At 47.6% G+C, this 18,013-nt stretch overlaps 1 protein-coding gene across 7 annotated transcripts in view; it reads left to right on the top strand.

The window, feature by feature from the left end:
• The window catches only part of DEPDC5 (DEP domain containing 5, GATOR1 subcomplex subunit), a 592,834-nt gene that overhangs the window by 330,207 nt on the left and 244,614 nt on the right, over positions 1-18,013 (top strand). For all 7 annotated transcript variants that reach the window (XM_086942813.1, XM_086942812.1, XM_086942810.1 and 4 more), the window contains 2 exons: positions 5,355-5,438; positions 7,129-7,261. In XM_086942813.1, coding sequence (XP_086798939.1) covers positions 5,355-5,438; positions 7,129-7,261 — 217 coding nt within the window. The remainder of the gene's footprint in view (positions 1-5,354; positions 5,439-7,128; positions 7,262-18,013) is intronic.

The following is an 18,013-nucleotide window of genomic DNA, read 5'->3' as shown; positions in this document are numbered from 1 at the left end:
CTAGGATAATTTCACTAGTGATCCCAGGGGGAGGGGTCTATATTTATTAAGCCAGCTTAGGACCTTATTTTTTTAAGGATAAGAATGTTTTGTTCACAGCGCCAGCAAGCTCTGGGACCCCGCTTAGGACAACCACAAACAGGGCTGCCTCAGGGGGAAGGTTTATCGCTCGCTTATTATATTGGGTTTTTTCCTCCAAAGCGTTACGCCCCTCTTTCTCCGTGGCCCTATTTGTACCAGTGGCAGATTTAATGGGAGGAATAACAGGAGGAGGGGGCTGGGTAGGTGGGAGTGGGATACTGGGAAGAGGGGGCGCTGTTGTTAGTGGCAGCCCCACTGGTTTGGCAGACACATGGTTGTTACCCGTGTTCCCCTTTTGGAGGTTAGCTGACTTGAGGAAGTCTATAGTAGCCCCTGTTACCTCTTTAATTTTGGCCAACCTAGCTTCCATTTTAACAAGTCTAGCTTCTAGCAGATGGATTAAGGACTCTAGCAAACTAGCCAAATTGTTGTGCTCAGCTACAACTTCACCCACCCCCCGGGAGCCACTAGCTGATAGTAAGCTGACTAAATGAGCAGGTTGATGATCTGCATGAGTACTATGTTGAACGCTAGTGTCTATAGGTGTTTGTTCTACATCATTCCTCCCCCTGTTGTCCTCCATAAGGTTACGGTGCTTGGTGACCTTCGCCTTTTTACCCCCTGATGTGTATGGGCCACGCTTCCTTTTGGGGATTGCTCCTTCCCTATGCCCTTGGGACAGTTGATTTTGTGGCCTGCCATTCTCAGTTACAGGTGGAGCTACTGTAATACTCGAGGTTTGGACCGAATCCCGGATGACAGAAACATTCAGTAAAGGGTCCCTTAATGGTGCAGCGGAACTCCCCAAATTCGACGGAGTACTAATTATCACATTTGTTTCCACAGGAACTGGCTGTCTAATTGGAGTCAGGGCTTTTGCTATGTGGCCAAGGGAAGATCGCTTAGCATTCTCGATTTCCTCGGAAAGTCTACGCTCCAAGGTTGCGATTTCATGTGTCAGAAGAGAGTTAGCTCGGACAATGAAATTGTCCATAGCACCAACGGTATGGGCAGCAGAGTTTGCATCTTTGCTCCTGGTTTCTCGGCTCGCCATATTTTACCAGAGTATTTTCAGTACCTATACGAATTGAGGTAAACTTCAAGTCTTCCCCCTGTAGGTAATTGGTTGGATGTCCCGATGCAAAAGGCCAAAGGGAGTGGCCCGGTCCGGTCTCGAACGGGCTCAAACGGGCCCGCGCGCGTCCCGCGTCGCGGGAAAATGACGTCAATTTCAACCTTCCTGGCGTGAACGTGACCACCGAGGGAAGAGGCACCAGCTGTGAGGAAGTATAGCCTGCTGGTCCTCGCAGTCCCCCGGTGATATGTACAGCAAACAGCAATCACCCACACGTCTCCCGTAGAGCGGTGACCGAAGATCCCAGGCAAAGTTCGCAGTTCAGGGCACGGGTCCTCCAAGGTTTAAAATTCTCCTCCAGACACGTTCGGAACAGACAGCGAAGATGCTATGCTATGTTTTCTTGTGTATTATTATGCTATGCTTTGTTTTGCTATGCTATGTTATGCTATGCTATGTTTTGTTGTGTTTGGTATGCTATGTTTTGCATATGCTATTATGTGTTTTGTTTTGCTATGCTATTATGTGTTTTGTTTTGCTATGCTATGTTTTGTCGTTTTTTGTTGAGCTATGCTATGTTTTGTTGTGTTTTGCCATGTTTTGTTATGCTATGTGTTGTTGTGTTTTGTTATGCTATGTTTTGTTGTTATGCTATGTTTTGTTGTTATGCTATGTTTTGTTATGCTATGTTTTGTTTTGCTATCCTATGCTTTGTTTTGTGATGCTATGCTATGTTTAGTTTTGCTATCCTATGCTTTGTTTTGTTATGCTATGTTTTGTTGTGTTTTGTTATGCTATGTTATGTTTTGTTATGCTAAGCTTTGTTTTGTTATGCTATGCTATGTTGTGTTTTGTTATGCTATGCTGTTTTGTTGTATTTTGCTATGTTTTGTTATGCTATGTTTTGTTATACTATGCTATGTTTTGTTTTGCTATGCTTTGTTATGTTTTGCTATGTTTTGTTATGCTATGCTCTGTTTTATTGTGTTTTGTTATGCTATGTTTTGTTTTGTTATGCTATGTTTTATTTTGCTATCCTATGCTTTGTTTTGTTATGCTATGCTATGTTTTGCTATCCTAAGCTTTTTTTTGTTATGCTATGCTATGCTGTGTTTTGTTATGCTATGCTATGTTTTCTTATGCTATGCTGGTGAGGGTGTGTGAGTGTGAGGATTGGTGAGGGTGTGTGAGGGTGTGAGGGTGAAGGGGTGTGAGGGTGAGGGGGTGTGAGGGTTTTTGAGTGAGGGGTGTGAGGATGAGGGTGTGAGGGTGAGGAGGTGTGAGTGGAGGGGCTGTGTGGGTGAGGGGGTGTGAGGGTGATGGTGTGGGGGTGAGGGTGAGGGTGAGGGGGTGTGAGGGTGAGGGGGTGTGAGGGTGAAGGGGTGTGAGGGTGTGTGAGGGTGAGTAGGTGTGAGAGGGTGAGTGTGTGTGAGGGGGAGGGTGTTGGGTTGTGAGGGTGAGAATGTGGGGTTGTGAGGGTGAGGGGGTGTGAGGGTAAGGGTGAGAGGGGTGAGGGGGTGTGAGGGTGAGGGGGTGAGAGGGTGTGTGAGAGGGTGTGTGAGGGGGTATGTGAGGGTGAGAGGGTGTGTGAGGGTGAGAGGGTGTGTGAGGGTGAGGGGGTGAGGGCGTGTGAGGATGAGGGGGTGGGGGTGAGAGGGTGTGAGGGTGAGGGTGTGTGAGGGTGAGAGGGTTTGTGAGGGTGAGAGGGTTTGAGAGGGTGAGGGTGTGTGAGGGTAAGGGTGAGGGGGTGTGACAGTGAGGGGGTGTGAGAGTGAGAGGGTGAGGGGGTGTGAAGGTGAGGGGGTGTGAGGGTTAGGGTGTGTGAGGGGGTGTGAGGGTGTGAGGGGATGTGAGGGTGAGGGGGTGTGCTGGTGAGAGGGTGTGTGAGCGGGTGTTTGAGGGTGAGAGGGTGTGTGAGGGTGATCTGGGTGAGGGGGTGTGAGGGTTTGTGAGGGTGAGGGGGTGTGAGGGTGAGGGTGGGTGAGAGGGTGTGTGAGAGTGAGAGGATGAGTGGGTGTGTTAGGGTTAAAGGGTGTGTTAGGGTGGGTGAGGGTGAGTGTGAGGGGGTATGAGGCTGAGGGTGTGAGGGAGGGTGAGGGGATGTGAGGGTGAGGGTAAGAGGGGGTGAGAGGGTGTGAGGGTGAGAGGGTGTGAGGATGAGGGGGTGTGAGGGTGAGGGGGTGTGAGTGAGGATGTGAGAGGGTGTGAGGGTGGGTGAGGGTGTGAGGGTGAGTGAGGGTGTGTGAGGATGTGAAAGGGTGAGGGGGTGTGAGGGTGTGTGAGGGTGAGGGGGTGTGAGGGTGAGGGGGTGTGTAAGGGTGAGGGGGGTGTGAGGGTGAAGGGTGCAAGGGTGTGGTGGTGTGAGGGGGATGGTGTGGGGTTGTGAGGGTGAGGGGTTGTGAGGTTGAGGGTGTGAGGGTGAGAGGGTGTGGGAGGGTGACGGGGTGTAGGTGAGGGTGAGGGTGTGAGGGTGAGGGGGTGTGAGGGTGAGAGGGTGTCTGAGGGCGAGGGTGTCTGAGGGTGAGGGGGTGTGAGGGTGAGAGGGCGTGTGAGGGTGAGAGGGGGTGTGAGGGTGAGAGGGGATGTGAGTGTGAGGGTGTGTGAGGGTGAGAGGGTGGGTGAGGGTGAGAGGGTTGGTGTGGGTGGGTGAGAGGGTGAGGGAGGGTGAGGGTGTGAGGGAGGGTGAGGGGATGTGAGGGTGAGGGGATGTGAGGGTGAGGGTGTGTGAGGGTGAGGATGAGGGGGTGTGAGGGTGTTTGAGAGTGAGGGGGTGTGAGGGTGAGGAGGTGTGTGAGGGTGAGGGGGTGTGAGGGTGAGGGTGTGTAGGGGTGTGAGGGGGTGAGGGTGAGTGAAGCTGGATGAGGGTGTGTGAGGGTGTGAAGGTGTGTGAGGGTACAAAGCAAATGGTGGCAGGGCAGACATAAGACAGAGAGAAGAGACTGTGTAGTGACTGCTTTGGTCAGTTTCAGAATCAGGAGGGGCAGAGTCAGCACAGTCTGCGAGGGATCAACGTGTCTAGAGGCAAAGCATAGTGGATGTAGCATTGCAGCTAGCATGTCGAGTGTTTTCAAGCTGAGTGACCCTAGAGAGAATGTAACACAGCAACAGCATTTGAGGAGCAAAGCTACTGTAAACAAGCACAGTAGGCTTTCACTTTCGTCCAGAAAAAAAACCGAGAAAGGTGCTGAGAACGCCGAACAAAACACGGCTTCCCCGTGAAATAGATGCAAAAAAACCCAAGCTTTTTGCATTGCTGTGGCGGGGGAGCGGGAGCGCATTCCTATGAAGTCTGATTGGGGGGGAGCGGCTTCCTTTGAAGTCTGATGCAGAGGCTCAGACAAATGGTGGTGTGCGAGTGGCTTCCTTTGAAGTCTGATGCCAAGGCCGATGGTGTTTGATGTGCATGCGCCTGCCTCACACGAACTGTATGCGATCCGCAGGCTAGGTAGACTTTTCGGACTGCTTACTTTAATCTTGCCTATTCAATCCCTAACAAGATAGAATAGTCGAGACCTAAAAAAAACATGAACAAAAGAAGAAATACTCTGCATCTAACCACTAGATGGCAGAATAATGCACAGCATGTGAATACAGAAAATTCTCCAGCCTGTAAAACTACAGGTAAGTAACCGTTTTGTTTCATGTTATGGATTCTTATCACCTGTTTCTACTTCTTATGCCTATTGGGTGTGAACATTCAGGGAAGTGAAGGATTTTTAGTTCAACATACATCACCATATATCTGCTTAGTTTTGGCACGCTTGATTAGCGTAGTGGGAATCCTTGGCTAGAAGTGGTGCCCCGTGGCCTGTGACAGGGTTGTGAAAAGCTTTCCAGGGTGCCAGCTTGCATCTGAAATGTTTTCATGGTTGAAAGCTAATGGTAATAGCTAGCCACCTCGACAAACCAAATATATGTGCACAGGGAAGTCCCTGGAAGTGAATGAGAAGGTCATTCCCATCTAACCACTGGGCACAGTGTTTGTAATGGAAAATGACCACTGGATCTTGATCCTGAATCATTCTGGAAAGGTGATATTGTTGGACAGCCAGGTTTGAACTCCTTTAACTAGGCATGGCAGTCGATAGTTGTGAGAGGAAAGGAACAGAACGTGCCTTCTTACGCTAGCAGTGCTATGCACAGTAACTGGTTTGTTGTCCTGATAATTATTTATACGTTTCTTTCTCTTCCCTTTCAGTGCCCAGCCGGTGTCAGGAAATGCAAGCACGTTGACGTCATCCTCTTCTCTGGCAGAAATCTTGGAAGCCATGAAAAACCCAACGTATGTATTTTGTGATATGCCTGTTTAGATTGCGATGGGGTTGTGGGTAGAGTAGCCACAGTGAGGAGGCAGATTCCCATGAGGTGTAAAGGATTCCTTATTGTGTGGAGTTATGCTTAAGATTAAGAATTAAGGCCAGAAGAAGAGTGTTGGGAAGCATAGTTGGTGGAAGTGTGCTGGAGGTGATGTTCATGTATGCTGTAAAAGTGCTAGCCAGTTGTGGATGGTGTAGAAACTCAGGTTGGAATGAAGATGGTTCAGGAGCACTGATCAGCGGGGATGGTGTAAGAATGCTGACTGGTAGGGATGGTCCGGAGTTCTGGTTGTGGATGATGGTGTGAAATATTGTCTTTGAGGTTGGTGTACAGGCCTTGGCCAGTTAGGGATGGAGTAGAAGTTTTTTTGATGAGTGCTGATGTAGTAGGAGTGCTAGCTGGTGAGGGGTGGTGGTTACTACACTGGTTGTTTGAGGAGGATGGGTCAGTTCTGTGTCTGGCTATGATTGATGGTGAGTATGAGTGGATGCTGCAACAACATTGGCTGTGGGGAATGGTGTATATGCGATGGCTATGGAGGATGAAGCAGGACCAGGGTCTGGAGGATAGTTCAAAAGTGCTGGATGCAGGGATTTGTATTCACTCTGGTCACAGATTAGGTTGTGGTGAGCAGTGTAAGAGCCCCTGCCATGTGGTATGGTGTGGAATGTTGGCTTTGGAGGATAGTATATGTGCACTGTTTGGATGGGTGATGTAGGGGCTCTGGTTGTGGACAATGGTGCGGGGTACTGGCTGTGGAAGGTCTAGGTGCTTTTGGTATGTCGATGATGTAGTAGTTGGAGAAGATCCTACAGCAGTTCTGCTTGGAAAGTTGTTTGGGTATACTAGTTATCGAGTAGTATGCAGAAGCACAACTGAGCAGGGCTGGGATTGTTCAAGCGTATGGGAGGGTGGTGTAGTTGTCCTCCTGGAAATGCTGTTGGAGTGTTGCTGTTGGGAATGGAGTAGGAGCAGTGGGTTCAGCAGGTTTGTTATGAGCACTATCTTAAAGATAGTCCAGTAGTGCTGGATCTGGAGTCAGTGCAGAAGTGCTTGGGAGGGGACAGGTGTAGAGAGGTCATATTTGTTTGAGTGGTTTGGTAGTGTTGGAAATGGGAGCTAGTGTGGGAATACTGACTGTTGAGGATGATGTAGGAGCAGAAGATGACATGCATGGTGTTGAAATACTCCCTGTGGCAAACTAGAGACTTTGACTTCAGAGTATATTGACAGATATTAATTGATGTTGAATAGCATACATGAGCTCGGGTGAATAACGTTGGGGAGGACTTTGGGGTCAAGGAGTGGTGCAAAAACGTTGACTGTAAAAGAGAGGGCAGAAGTGCTGTGGAAGTATAGGTGGAAGGGGATGTGGTTTGAAGGATGATAAATAATTTGTGGCAGAGTAATGGTAAACTAGTGCTTACTGTTGTGGTTTATGTAGAAGTGCTGGATGGAGGGAGTGATATATAAGTGCTTGTTCTGTGTGGACGCTGGGTTTGAGTGTTTTAACCCTTTGGATTCCCAGCTCCATTGCCTTCTTTGCTGTCTGTGTACATCACCTTGACACTCATTTTTCAGTTGGCCGCTAATCTTGCCATTTGTTTTTCTTGCATTGCTCCCTCTTGTCACTGTCATCACTCTGTGGGCCGCAGCACCGGGATCCAACTCCTGTCTGAACACAAGGGTCTTTCACCATACAGCTTCATCAGTGCTGAGGTCGTGCACTGGCTTGTCAACAACGTGGAGTGGGTGCAGACACAGGTCATTGCCATCGACATTATGCAGGTAAGGGTGTCCATCTCTTCAAGGGAGCATCTCTCATCATTGTAAGAACCCACTGCCAGAAAGCATCTCCCTTCCAGTAAACCCGCTTCCTTGGAGCCTTCCCAAGAAGATTGCACCAACAGGCTGTTTCTCTCTTCTGATAAGATCCTTCCTTACCACTAAGAGCCCAGGGACTGCTTCCCCTCCCGGTAGGAGCCCACTGCCAGGGAGGAGCTTCTCAACGCCAAACTAAACACCTCTCATCCCACTAACAGCCAACTTCCAGGGGCATTTCTTCTCCTACTAAAAGCCAACTGCCAGGTGGCACATCCTTTTCCACTTCATTTTCTTGTGTGGCCTTAATCTTTTCTCTCCCACTGTCCCGGTTTCATCTGCTATTTTTGCTCTTTCTTCTACCCTTGCTTAGTGCCTTACCTTCCCTCTTGCATTTAGGACATCTTCAATTTTTTTATCAGCCTCTGTATGTTTTATTTTCTTGGCCTCTCTGTGTTTCCCTTTCTTGGTCTTCTCTTTGTATCTCTATTACCGCCTCCCATGGGTCTGTCTGTCTCTTAGGGTTTGTTGCACACTCCTTTTCTTGCTCTATCTGCATGTCACAATCTTGACTCTCCTTTTCCTGTTAGGTAGGTCTGTGTTTAGATGTGGAACATTCAGAGGTCTATGAGTGTGGTTTTTACCAAAGAAGCCAAAAATGGAAGGAATGAACTTTAATCATAAAATACATGGACTGTAGAGATTTAACTCTTATTTAATCTATAACTGCTTTCAACATTTGTATTCATTTTTAGTTTAATACATTATAGTGGTCACCAACATTGAGAAATATTTAAATTGATTGCTAATGTTTAAACATAAACTTAGAAAGATTTAAGAAAAAAATTGCACTGAATTCCCTAACAGCATTCTTACGAGTGAGCCAAAAAGCAGTTTCATTTGTGATATGCACAATGTGAATGGTTGCTAGTTTAGTCTGTTAAGACCAACTATACAATTAAGCCACCATATTTCTATTGTATTAAATGCTTGTTTTAGGTCTGAGCTAATTATGTTATTGCTGTAGAGAATCTGGAAATGATAACATCATATTTGATCTTTAGACAGTGTTTAATTATTCCACTGTCTGGTGAAATGGCCGGCTCATAAGAACCTTGGCAAATATGTAATATCATATTACCTGAAATACATCAGCCACCTTTTCTAACAAGCCATTATTGATCACGGGTCAAGTGCAGAAGAAAAACAGGTTTTAAACATGCATAGCAATGTGCGGTGATGGGTACCTGTGAAAAGAGTGATGTCACCTTGCATATGGAATAGTAGTGAAAACATGTCACAGGAAATGCTACTTACCAACACAATTCCTAGCTGCAAGGTGCCCCATTGTTATGTGTGATACTGAAGGCAATTCTTGGGGTTTTTCCCATCTGCCCTTTACTGCTGGGGTTTTTGAGCCCATAGTTACAATCCTGAAAGCAAAATGGCAAGTCTCATAACAATGTGATGTCTGGTAACAGGTCAAGACTGATCTAAAGTGAGCTACGGCATCACTGGGAGGGGGCCCTGGGGAGGGAGTTTACCGATAGAGAGTGGACTACCATCCGAGGTAGCCCGACATACATTCCGCGTAATTAACGGTTCAAACAAATTAAATTGCTCGTGCTACTTCAGGCTTACCTTACTCCAGCCCAAATTAACAGGTATTTCCTCTGCGCAGATGCGGCTTGCCCCTGCAGTCGGCCGTTAGATGCTGACATCCTCCATATGCTCTGGCACTGTCCGGTCTTAACTGACTATTGGAACAACGTGACAATTACCTTGACTACTTGCACCTCCCGAACCATTTCCCCTAGCTGGGAAGTCCATGTATTACACCTTTTTAGTAGAAACAAAAAATATAGAGCTGGGTCTAATAGTGGCCAAGCGATTGATCACTAGACGCTGCAAATCCTCTCCATCACCCCACCCACTTGCCTGGTGCCAATCCCTGCTTAATTGTGCTAAAGCGGAGGGTGCTGCACTATGTAGGGAGGACCTACTCGGCATCAGTAAATTGCCTCAATGGGACACAATGGTTTCCAAGCTTCAGGAGGTGGTCACTAACGTGGGCGACTCGAATGCTTTAGCTGGGGCCTGCACTCAGGATCCATCCTTCACTGATAGAGGCGTAGAGTAGTGCTGCCCTCCAGATTGTTTTAGCTCTCCTGTTTCAGAACTCCATTGCCTCTGGACTCTGGCAGCTCTGGCTCCCTCGGCTACACTAGGTGCGGCAGCAGGTCTTAAGCGACTCCAGTTTCCATTCCTTGGCTTATGTTGTCCTCATTTTGTTGTACTCCATGTCCCAAGTTGAGTTCGAACTGCACTATCTTTGGCCCGTGTGCATGCCACCCGCTGGCGAGACTCGTCAGCACTGATCCACCCTGTCTAGGGGTATTGACCCATGACTTTATGTGATTGCCGTGAACTACTCGCCTGTTTCTTCTGTTGCTATTAAGTACTGCACATTATGCTGTTGGCCATCACTTTTCTTTCTCTTCCTTTTTGCTGTATGAGCACTGCTCTGATTGTATGTTTTAAAAATGTGCAAAAATGTTAATAAAAAAGTTTAAACAAAAAAAAAGACTGATCTAAAGTGAGAAATTTGCCAATGGGACACTTGCCAGCTATGAACATACCACACAGCAGGAGTACCACCTTAATATTGTCAAGTAAAGAGTGCAGAAAAGCAGTTGTGAGCATGCTTGAAAACATCCTTTTTCTGCTACCTTAGACTGTAGGACTACAAATTAATCTGGTGTAGCTTAATTTCTTTAAAGGTTTCATAAAGTACTATGCTATTGTCAGGGTTGGCCACTCCGAAAAAGTCATCATATTCAGTAAGAAGTAGGTTAATAACGTCCCAAATGTACACAGTAATTTATTAAAACATTTGACTAAAACAATATAATGCTCTTACAAGAAACACATTTAACACACACTGAAGCAATTATACTTCAGAGGTGATGGAGAGGCCAGGTGTTTGCCACTAATTTCTCCTCTTATGCTCAGTGTATTAGTATGGGTCAGGCTAGGCATCCCTCTCACGGCTGATGAGCTGGTTGTAGACACAGAAGGCCGCTATGTGCTTGTTAGGGGCCGCCTGAATGGTCATCAGATACTTATAGGCATTAGATATGCACCTACCATCCTCATTCCTTCACAGCCTATCTGATAAACTGTACCGATGGAGTGGGGTACCATGTCTAATAGGGGGGATTTCAAAAGCGTCCTGAACACTGAACTTTATCAGTCATACCCTCCATTTCCTCGTATGTCCACTACATCCAACGCCCATGCTCTACGGGACTGGCTTCAACACTGGCAGCTCGTCAACATCTGGTGCTCATGAAACGCAAATACTAGAGTATTTTCCTTCCTTTGCTCGCCACACCACCTGAGCATCCAGATAGATGGGTTGATCAGCAAACAGCCTAGTCCCCTCCATTACACATGGCGATTATATTAGGTCGCACCCACTCTGACCTTAATCCCCAGTACCTGCAGCTAACATGGAACAGGGCCTCTCCATCATCCCCATCCGCGGACTGCAAATAGCAGCGTTAGAAGATCCTCCCTTCCGTGCTTCCATCTGCACCGTAACATCAGGGGCCAGTGTTTAGGGATATACTGGAACATACGCAGGCAGCTTGACAAAGATATCTCCGACATAGAACATACACTCATAGATTATGAAACCCAAACAGTGCACAACCTGTTGAATTTACATCACCTGGCTGAGGCACAAAGCGAACACGCCTACCTATTGGAGAGGCTGCCCGGTCTTTACTATGCCGTTCACTCGGCTCGTACCCATGCTTCAGATGACAGATCTGGACGGCTTATGGCATGGCTGATATGTCAAGACCTACCGAGACATCCCATCACAACGTTATGCTCGGCTGCTTGTACTCTACTTTACACACACCATGTCAGACATAACAGACTGACATGCCACTGCACCTCGCTATACCATGGTCTCCACCATTCACCCGAATGACATTGGTTCTTTCCTCTCCACGGTGCCCTTGCCTTGTATGTTGGACCAGCAGACGGTACTCAATGAACATATCACACTCTTCAAAATACAAGAGGCAATAAGCGCCTCGCCTCAGGCTCCTGAGTTCTAAATGGCCTATGTCCCACTCCTTGCCCCTCATTTATAAACTCTGTACGAGGAGGGCTTCTTGGCCTCTTACCTCCCCGCATCCCTTCGTCAAGTTCTATACATCTCCTTGCCCAAGCCCAACAGAGACCCATCTGCTATGGGCTCGTACTGACGCCTGGCTCTGCTTAACACAGACTATAAGGTACTCGCCAAAATCCTAGCAGACCGACTGGTGCCTCCGGTCCGGGCACTCCTCTACCAGTGGCAACATGGGGTTGATTCAGCCCGTAACACATCCCTGAACCTAAGGCGGTTCTTTCTGTCCGAAGTGCTACAACAGTACACCATTGGGAAATGATTTTTCCCATTGGTCAAATTGCTATATATCCAGTCAAAACAGGCTCTCTTATCTCGGAACCCATTGACCTACACAGAGGCACCCGCCAAGGCTGCCCACTTTCCTGGCTTCTTTCTCGCTGGCAATAGATCCCCTAGCAGTCGTTATTCTTGAGCAGAGGGTGGGCTGAGGCATTCCTCTGGGCGACGGTACTACTCGATCTCACTTTATGCCGATGACCTGCTTCTTAATCTCAGAGATGTGCACTCGATACCTGATACACTTGCTCTGACACTCAATCGCTTTGCTGATCTCTCCGTCTTGAAAGTAGACTGTGCCAAATCTTGCCTGTTCCCATTCACACCTACACAGCCTAACCCAGACTTTACTTTCAATGTGGTCCCCAAAACTTGGCAGCCCTCCACATTCCGGTACCTAGGAGTCAGAATGTATCTATTACCCATAGACCTAATTGATGGCAATCTCATATGTGCTGTCACCACCCTAAGGTCCTGAATGTCATTTTGGCAAATGCTACCACTAACAGTGGCACAGCGCATAGCCCCCTGAAGATGATTGTCCTTCCTCGCCTCCTTTATTATTTTGCTAAGCTTCCCCTATACATCCCAACCCTGTTCTTTTGTTCCTTTGAGAAGCTCATGTGAGAATTAATTTGGAGCAATTTCCGCTGCAGAGTAGCGCTCTCAAAACTTTCGTTGCTAACACACCAAGGCAGGCTCGCAGTGCCAAATCTCAAACAGTACTTACTTGCTTCTCAACTCCAGTGCGTGGCTAAATGGTTCGGGAGTCTTTAGCTAGCCAACACCACAGCGACGCTATCCTCTATTCTCCTATTGTTCCACCTATGTGCTAGGGCTGCACAGCCTGACTCTCTGCTTCTGGAGGTGGCATGCCTCTGCTATCGCTGATGCCTTTACCTTACACGGTCACTGACTCCCTATGCCTGGACACTGAAGACACACCTGTTCCCACAAGATCCATAATATCACCTGTCACCCCCCCCCCCCCCCCCCTAGTTCCCCTCAAATCTCCTCTGCACTCCAGCGCTGGGACGCTCCCGGGCAGCCATGCGCTTTATAAATCCTTTTTCATTTAATTTCATTCATGACCGCTCCGTCTTTACAGGGGGCTAGCCAGACCATCAAGTTTATTGGCAGTTCTGGAGTATAATAGTGCCCCGGCTTGCTGCTGTAGCAGGCAATTCCATGCGTACCTTGTTGCGTTGAGGGAGTCCAGTATCCCTGTTCTATGGTCTACCGGTTCCAGAATTACAGCTGGCAGTGGGAGAGGGTCGGCGAATAGCCTCTCGAGCCGGAGGTACGGAATGTCTTCCGCTCCGTGGATCCAACTATGTGCTTGCACTCCCTGTGCAGCTCTGTAGTATAACTCTTAGGTCGGGCGCTCCAATCCCTCCCAAGTGGTATGGTAGGGTAAGCACTCGCCATTGCACTTGCGCCTGCCCAAGCCAGTTTTATTAATGATTTATTTATTCTGACGAAAAAGAAGCGTGGCAACACTATCAGAATGTTTCCAAACAGAAATAGGAACCTGGGCAACACCACCATCTTCACGATCGAGACCCTGCCAATGAGGGACAGTGGCAGGCCGGTCCAGCTTTCGACATTGTCTTCTAGTTTAGCTACCGCCGTACCGTAGTTCTCACGGAACACATTTTCCGAGTCTGTGTGCAACCTGATGCCCAGGTACCTCATCCGTCCATTGTAGGAGATATTCCATCTTGAATTGCGTAGTGGCCGAGATAAGCGGAAAGGCTATGGATTTTGACCAATTAACCCTTAACCCTGATAATACTCCAAAATGCACCACCTCTCTGAGGACCGGGGATAGGTTACTTTCTGGGTCCCTCACATATAGCAATGTATCGTCCGCGTACGTAGAGACTACGATAGTATAGGTTGGAAATTGAACACTGCTATGACCGTGGTATTCGCGAAGCGCACATCCAGAGGCTCTGCGATTAATGCATATAGCGTCGGTGAGAATGGGCATCCCTGCCGCGTTCCCTTGGAGATGGAGATGGTTTCTGTGACCAGATTCCCCAGCCGTATACGGGCAGATGGTGCATTGTACAACACTCCAATCAGTTGCAAAAAGACGGGGCCTAGTCCCATTCTCGTCAACACTTGCCGCATAAAAGGCCACTCTACAGAGTCGAAAGCCTTCTCCATATCCAAGAATATCGCAATGGCCTTTGTGTCTCGTCGAACAAGCTGCATAGTGCCAAATACCATCTGCAAGTTGTAAATAGGGTTCTGATAGATACATCTGCCGTGTGGGTTCCTCACCTTGTGAATATCCCCCTTGCGTCAGCAACATTCGGAAATTCTTTTGTAGCCTCGCGCCGACGTGGACTCGGACGTCATAGAGACACGACATCGCTCGCGACTCCGCTGACGTCACCGACGCCTACAATAGGCCCACGCCAGCGTGATGACATCAGTTCCCTTTTTTCCGCGTCGTCGACGCTAACGGTTTAACGGGTTACTCTGTAGCTTCTAGTATCTTTAATACTTTGTTTCCTCGATTCTCCATTCTCTGACCTTTTTGCTCGGTTGTCATGTCGACAAAGAAGACAGGGTTTAAGCCTTGTAGAGAATGTGGGAAGATGATGTCCGTTACGGACCCTCACCAAGACTGCATATGGTGTTTGAGCTCGGATCACGACGTTGAAGGGTGTTCATCGTGCCAGAAGATGAATCCGAAGGCTCTTCGAGAGAGGGAATCGAAGCTTCTTGTGGCCAAGCTTAAAGCGAGTAAGGTTAGAAAATCTTCGAAACACTCGAGGAGATCGAAGTCGAGATCCAGGTCGAGGTCTCGTGAGGCGTCGGCCTCGAAGTCTTCGTCTGACCACGCTTCCGGTTCTTGGAAAAAGCATAAGAAGAGGAGGCATGAATCCCGTCATCATTCAGGGGATAAGTCTGGTTCAAGATCAAAGATAAACCCTGCCTGTTCCGGCGCTGCCAGTTCCGGGTCTAACAGGGCCAGGCGGTTGGCCAGAACTTTGGCGAACAGCTTGGTGTCTACATTCAGCAGAGATAACGGCTGATAAGAGCCGCAATCTTCTGGGGACTTACCTGGCTTGGGCATAGCCATTAGTATCGCTTCTCTCATGGTTTGTGGCATCTCACCTGTCACACATAGGTCGTTGAATAACGTTGAGATATGGGGGAGCAATATTTCAAGAAAGGCCTTGTAGAAGCCGACTGTAAGGCTGTCCATTCCGGGGGCGCTGGCCGACCGCATCCCTGCCAATGCCTCCATGATCTCATCTCTTTCAATGGATGCATGAGGAACTCTCTGTGCGTGTTAGAGGAAGGGAAACTTAATGTGCTCCAGGTAATCTAAGATTTCGTCATCCATGTACGACGAGCGGGAAGCGTACAGCTCCGAATAGTATTGTTTGAACTTGTGTGCGATGTCCTCTTCTTCCGTAAGCAGTTCGCCCTCTTCCGATCGTATTGAAAATTATCAAGGTTTTACTGCGTCTGGCCTTTAGCATGTTAGCCAGCACCTATCCCGGCCTGTCCCCTTCCCCGTTTGTACGTGCCGTAGCATATTTTCCCATGTGTTTCACTTCATTATCCGCCGCTTTCTGATACTCCGCTAGTAAGCCCTTCATAGCGCCTGCAACCCCCTCGCCGTCCCCAGCCAACTGATGTGACTTCAGATCCCCTAGTTCCCGTTCCAAGGTCGATAGCCTCTGTCGTATGATGGAGCGGAGTGGCCCCAGAATGTTTAGTCATGGCAGCCCCGCCGAATGTACACTTTGAAAGCTTCCCAGACCGTCTGGAAACTATCCACTGAGCCAATATTAGTGGCAAAGTATGTATCAATAGCTTCTGCCATCTCTTTTCTGCCATCTCTTTGAAGACCGGGTCCAGAAGCAAATAAGGGGGAAATTGTCACGTAAATAGCGGTATTGTTTTCTTAGGTGTGGACAAAACCAGTAAAAGCGGTGAATGATCAGACAAAGTATGCGGCAAGACCTGACAAGTATGGATCTCGGACATGAGGGACCACGATGCCAGCCAGGAGTCGATACATGTATGTAGGTTATGGTATGCTGAGTAATGTGTGAAGCCACCGTCATGTGGGTGCGTCTCTCTCCATACATCCATGAGACCCTTGCTAATCATTACGCTTTCAATAGTCCTGGCCGCCGCTACCGGCCTTCTCACCGGACCCCACGATCTGTCAATCTCGGGGTTTCTAACCAGGTTGAAATCTCCAACCCAAAGTATTTGTGTCTCCCCATCTCCTCCTATTGTGTTAGCCATAGTTGCAAAGAACTCCGGACAGTCATAGTTTGGGCCATATATATTCACTATAAGCAGTTGTAATCCTCTACCCTGTAATTTGGAGATCACAAACCTTCCCTCTGTGTCCGCCGTCACCTGTTATCGTGTAGTCAGATCTGGGATTGACCCATGTCATTACCCCTCTAGAGTGAGTTGAAAAGCCCGAGGCATTATTATATCCCAATATTCCCCTGTTGCGCATCATTGGGCTATGTATAGGGAGGTGTGTTTCTTGGAGTAAAGCGACATCTATATCTTGTCTGTTTAGGTAGCTCAGCACCTTACTCAGCTTGGGGTGGTCATTGAGGCCCCTGACGTTCCAAGACAGTGCTCTAAGGGAATCAGTTGCTCTTGGGGTGATAGTTCTACTAGTCGTGGCCATCCTGCCTCTCGAAGTGTCACTCCGTGTCCTGTCACTTGTATGGTACTTGTGTAATGTGCGTCACCTTCAGTTATTTCTTTCGCCTGCAGGTGTTGATCTTCCAACCTCTGAAAGGTGTTTCTATTCCAGAGCACTGTTACGGATGCCCCGGAATAGTGGGGGATCATTCCTGTTAGCTGAAGAGTTGAAATTGGTGTGCTTCAGGTTCTGGGAATTTGATCAAAGAAAGAAAGGGCTTACCACACCAACCTTTGTCAGCCAGGCACACAGGGAAATGCTTTTTTGATCAGTTGGTTGAAAATATTTCTCATTGCACCAGTGATTATCAAGCTAATGAAAGACAAGATGAGAATGATCCTCATAGCCCTCTAGTGGCCTGGTAATTGTGGTACCCCGGTGATTTACACCTATTAGAAACAACTGCATAAGAGATTGTTTTGCAGAGCTGACCTTCTGTTCAAATATAGGAGCCAGAATCTGCAGCGCAACTTTCCATCATTCAACTTGGCAGCTCAGTTCCTGAACTTTTGCAATATGAGCATTTAAATCTTATGCATCGTAGCATCAACAAGATGCAAGACACTCGTCCATTGGAATGTTATTATTTCAAATGCAAGAAAGAGGCTTTGCATTTGGTGTATCCAGGAAAACCATGTGCCAAGAGGAAACGACCCATGCCTTCCTGATTTCATGAAAGGGCTGCAGTTTTTTCCAATAAAGATACATTTAGCAGCCATTATTGCTTACAGAAAAAAGTCCTTCACAAAGCTATTTTTTAAAAATCACAGTTGTAGAAACCTTCTGAGAAGGAATTAAGACTGATTACTCTCCCCTCAGGAGGCATTCTCCTGCTCGGAAGCATAATATGGACTCTCTACACTACTTTGTCTTCTGTTTTAGTCTATCCATAACTTTACTTTACTCCATATCTCCTGGTAGAGTGTCTTTCTTGTGGTCATAACTTCCACCTCTAGGGATTGTGACATTGCAGCTCTATGCAGTAAAGAAATGCATATGCTTTTCTACAAGGATAAGGTTGTGGTAAGACAATATTTAAGTTTCCTTCCTAAAGTTGTATCTGACCAATCAGTGTATTTCTCTTCATCTCTCTTCCATAATCCCTCTTCTCCAACTGCAAGTGTGTTGCATTCTCAGAAGAGTGTTAACAATTTACCAAAACCAAAGATGTGAGGCTCACTGGCAATTTTTTTTAAACCATAGCCCAGTTTGTACAGAATTGGCCACTTGTATACAGTTGAGCTCCAGGTAGAATGTTTCTTGTATTCTTCGGTGCTACCACAAAGCAAACAAAGCTTTGGGCCTTAGTTACAGCATGGCTTATGGGATACTGCCTCACAAATGTGGCAAATGGGCCATCCACTCTATTGTAAATGCATTATCACCTATGGCACTTCTAATGCAGCAGACAGGATATCTATCCTCCACATTTTGACAGAGTATACCTTCCGCCAAACTCTAAAGGCCTCCTGTCTGGAAGGTCCGAGCCCATTCATTGAGAGGTAGAGACACCGTTGCCGCATAATCAGCTACG

Source organism: Lissotriton vulgaris, chromosome 11 (assembly GCF_964263255.1).
Source record: "Lissotriton vulgaris chromosome 11, aLisVul1.2, whole genome shotgun sequence".
Lineage (NCBI taxonomy): Eukaryota > Metazoa > Chordata > Amphibia > Caudata > Salamandridae > Lissotriton > Lissotriton vulgaris.
Note: the sequence above shows the minus strand (reverse complement) of the source record. Positions and strands in the feature narration are given on the sequence as shown.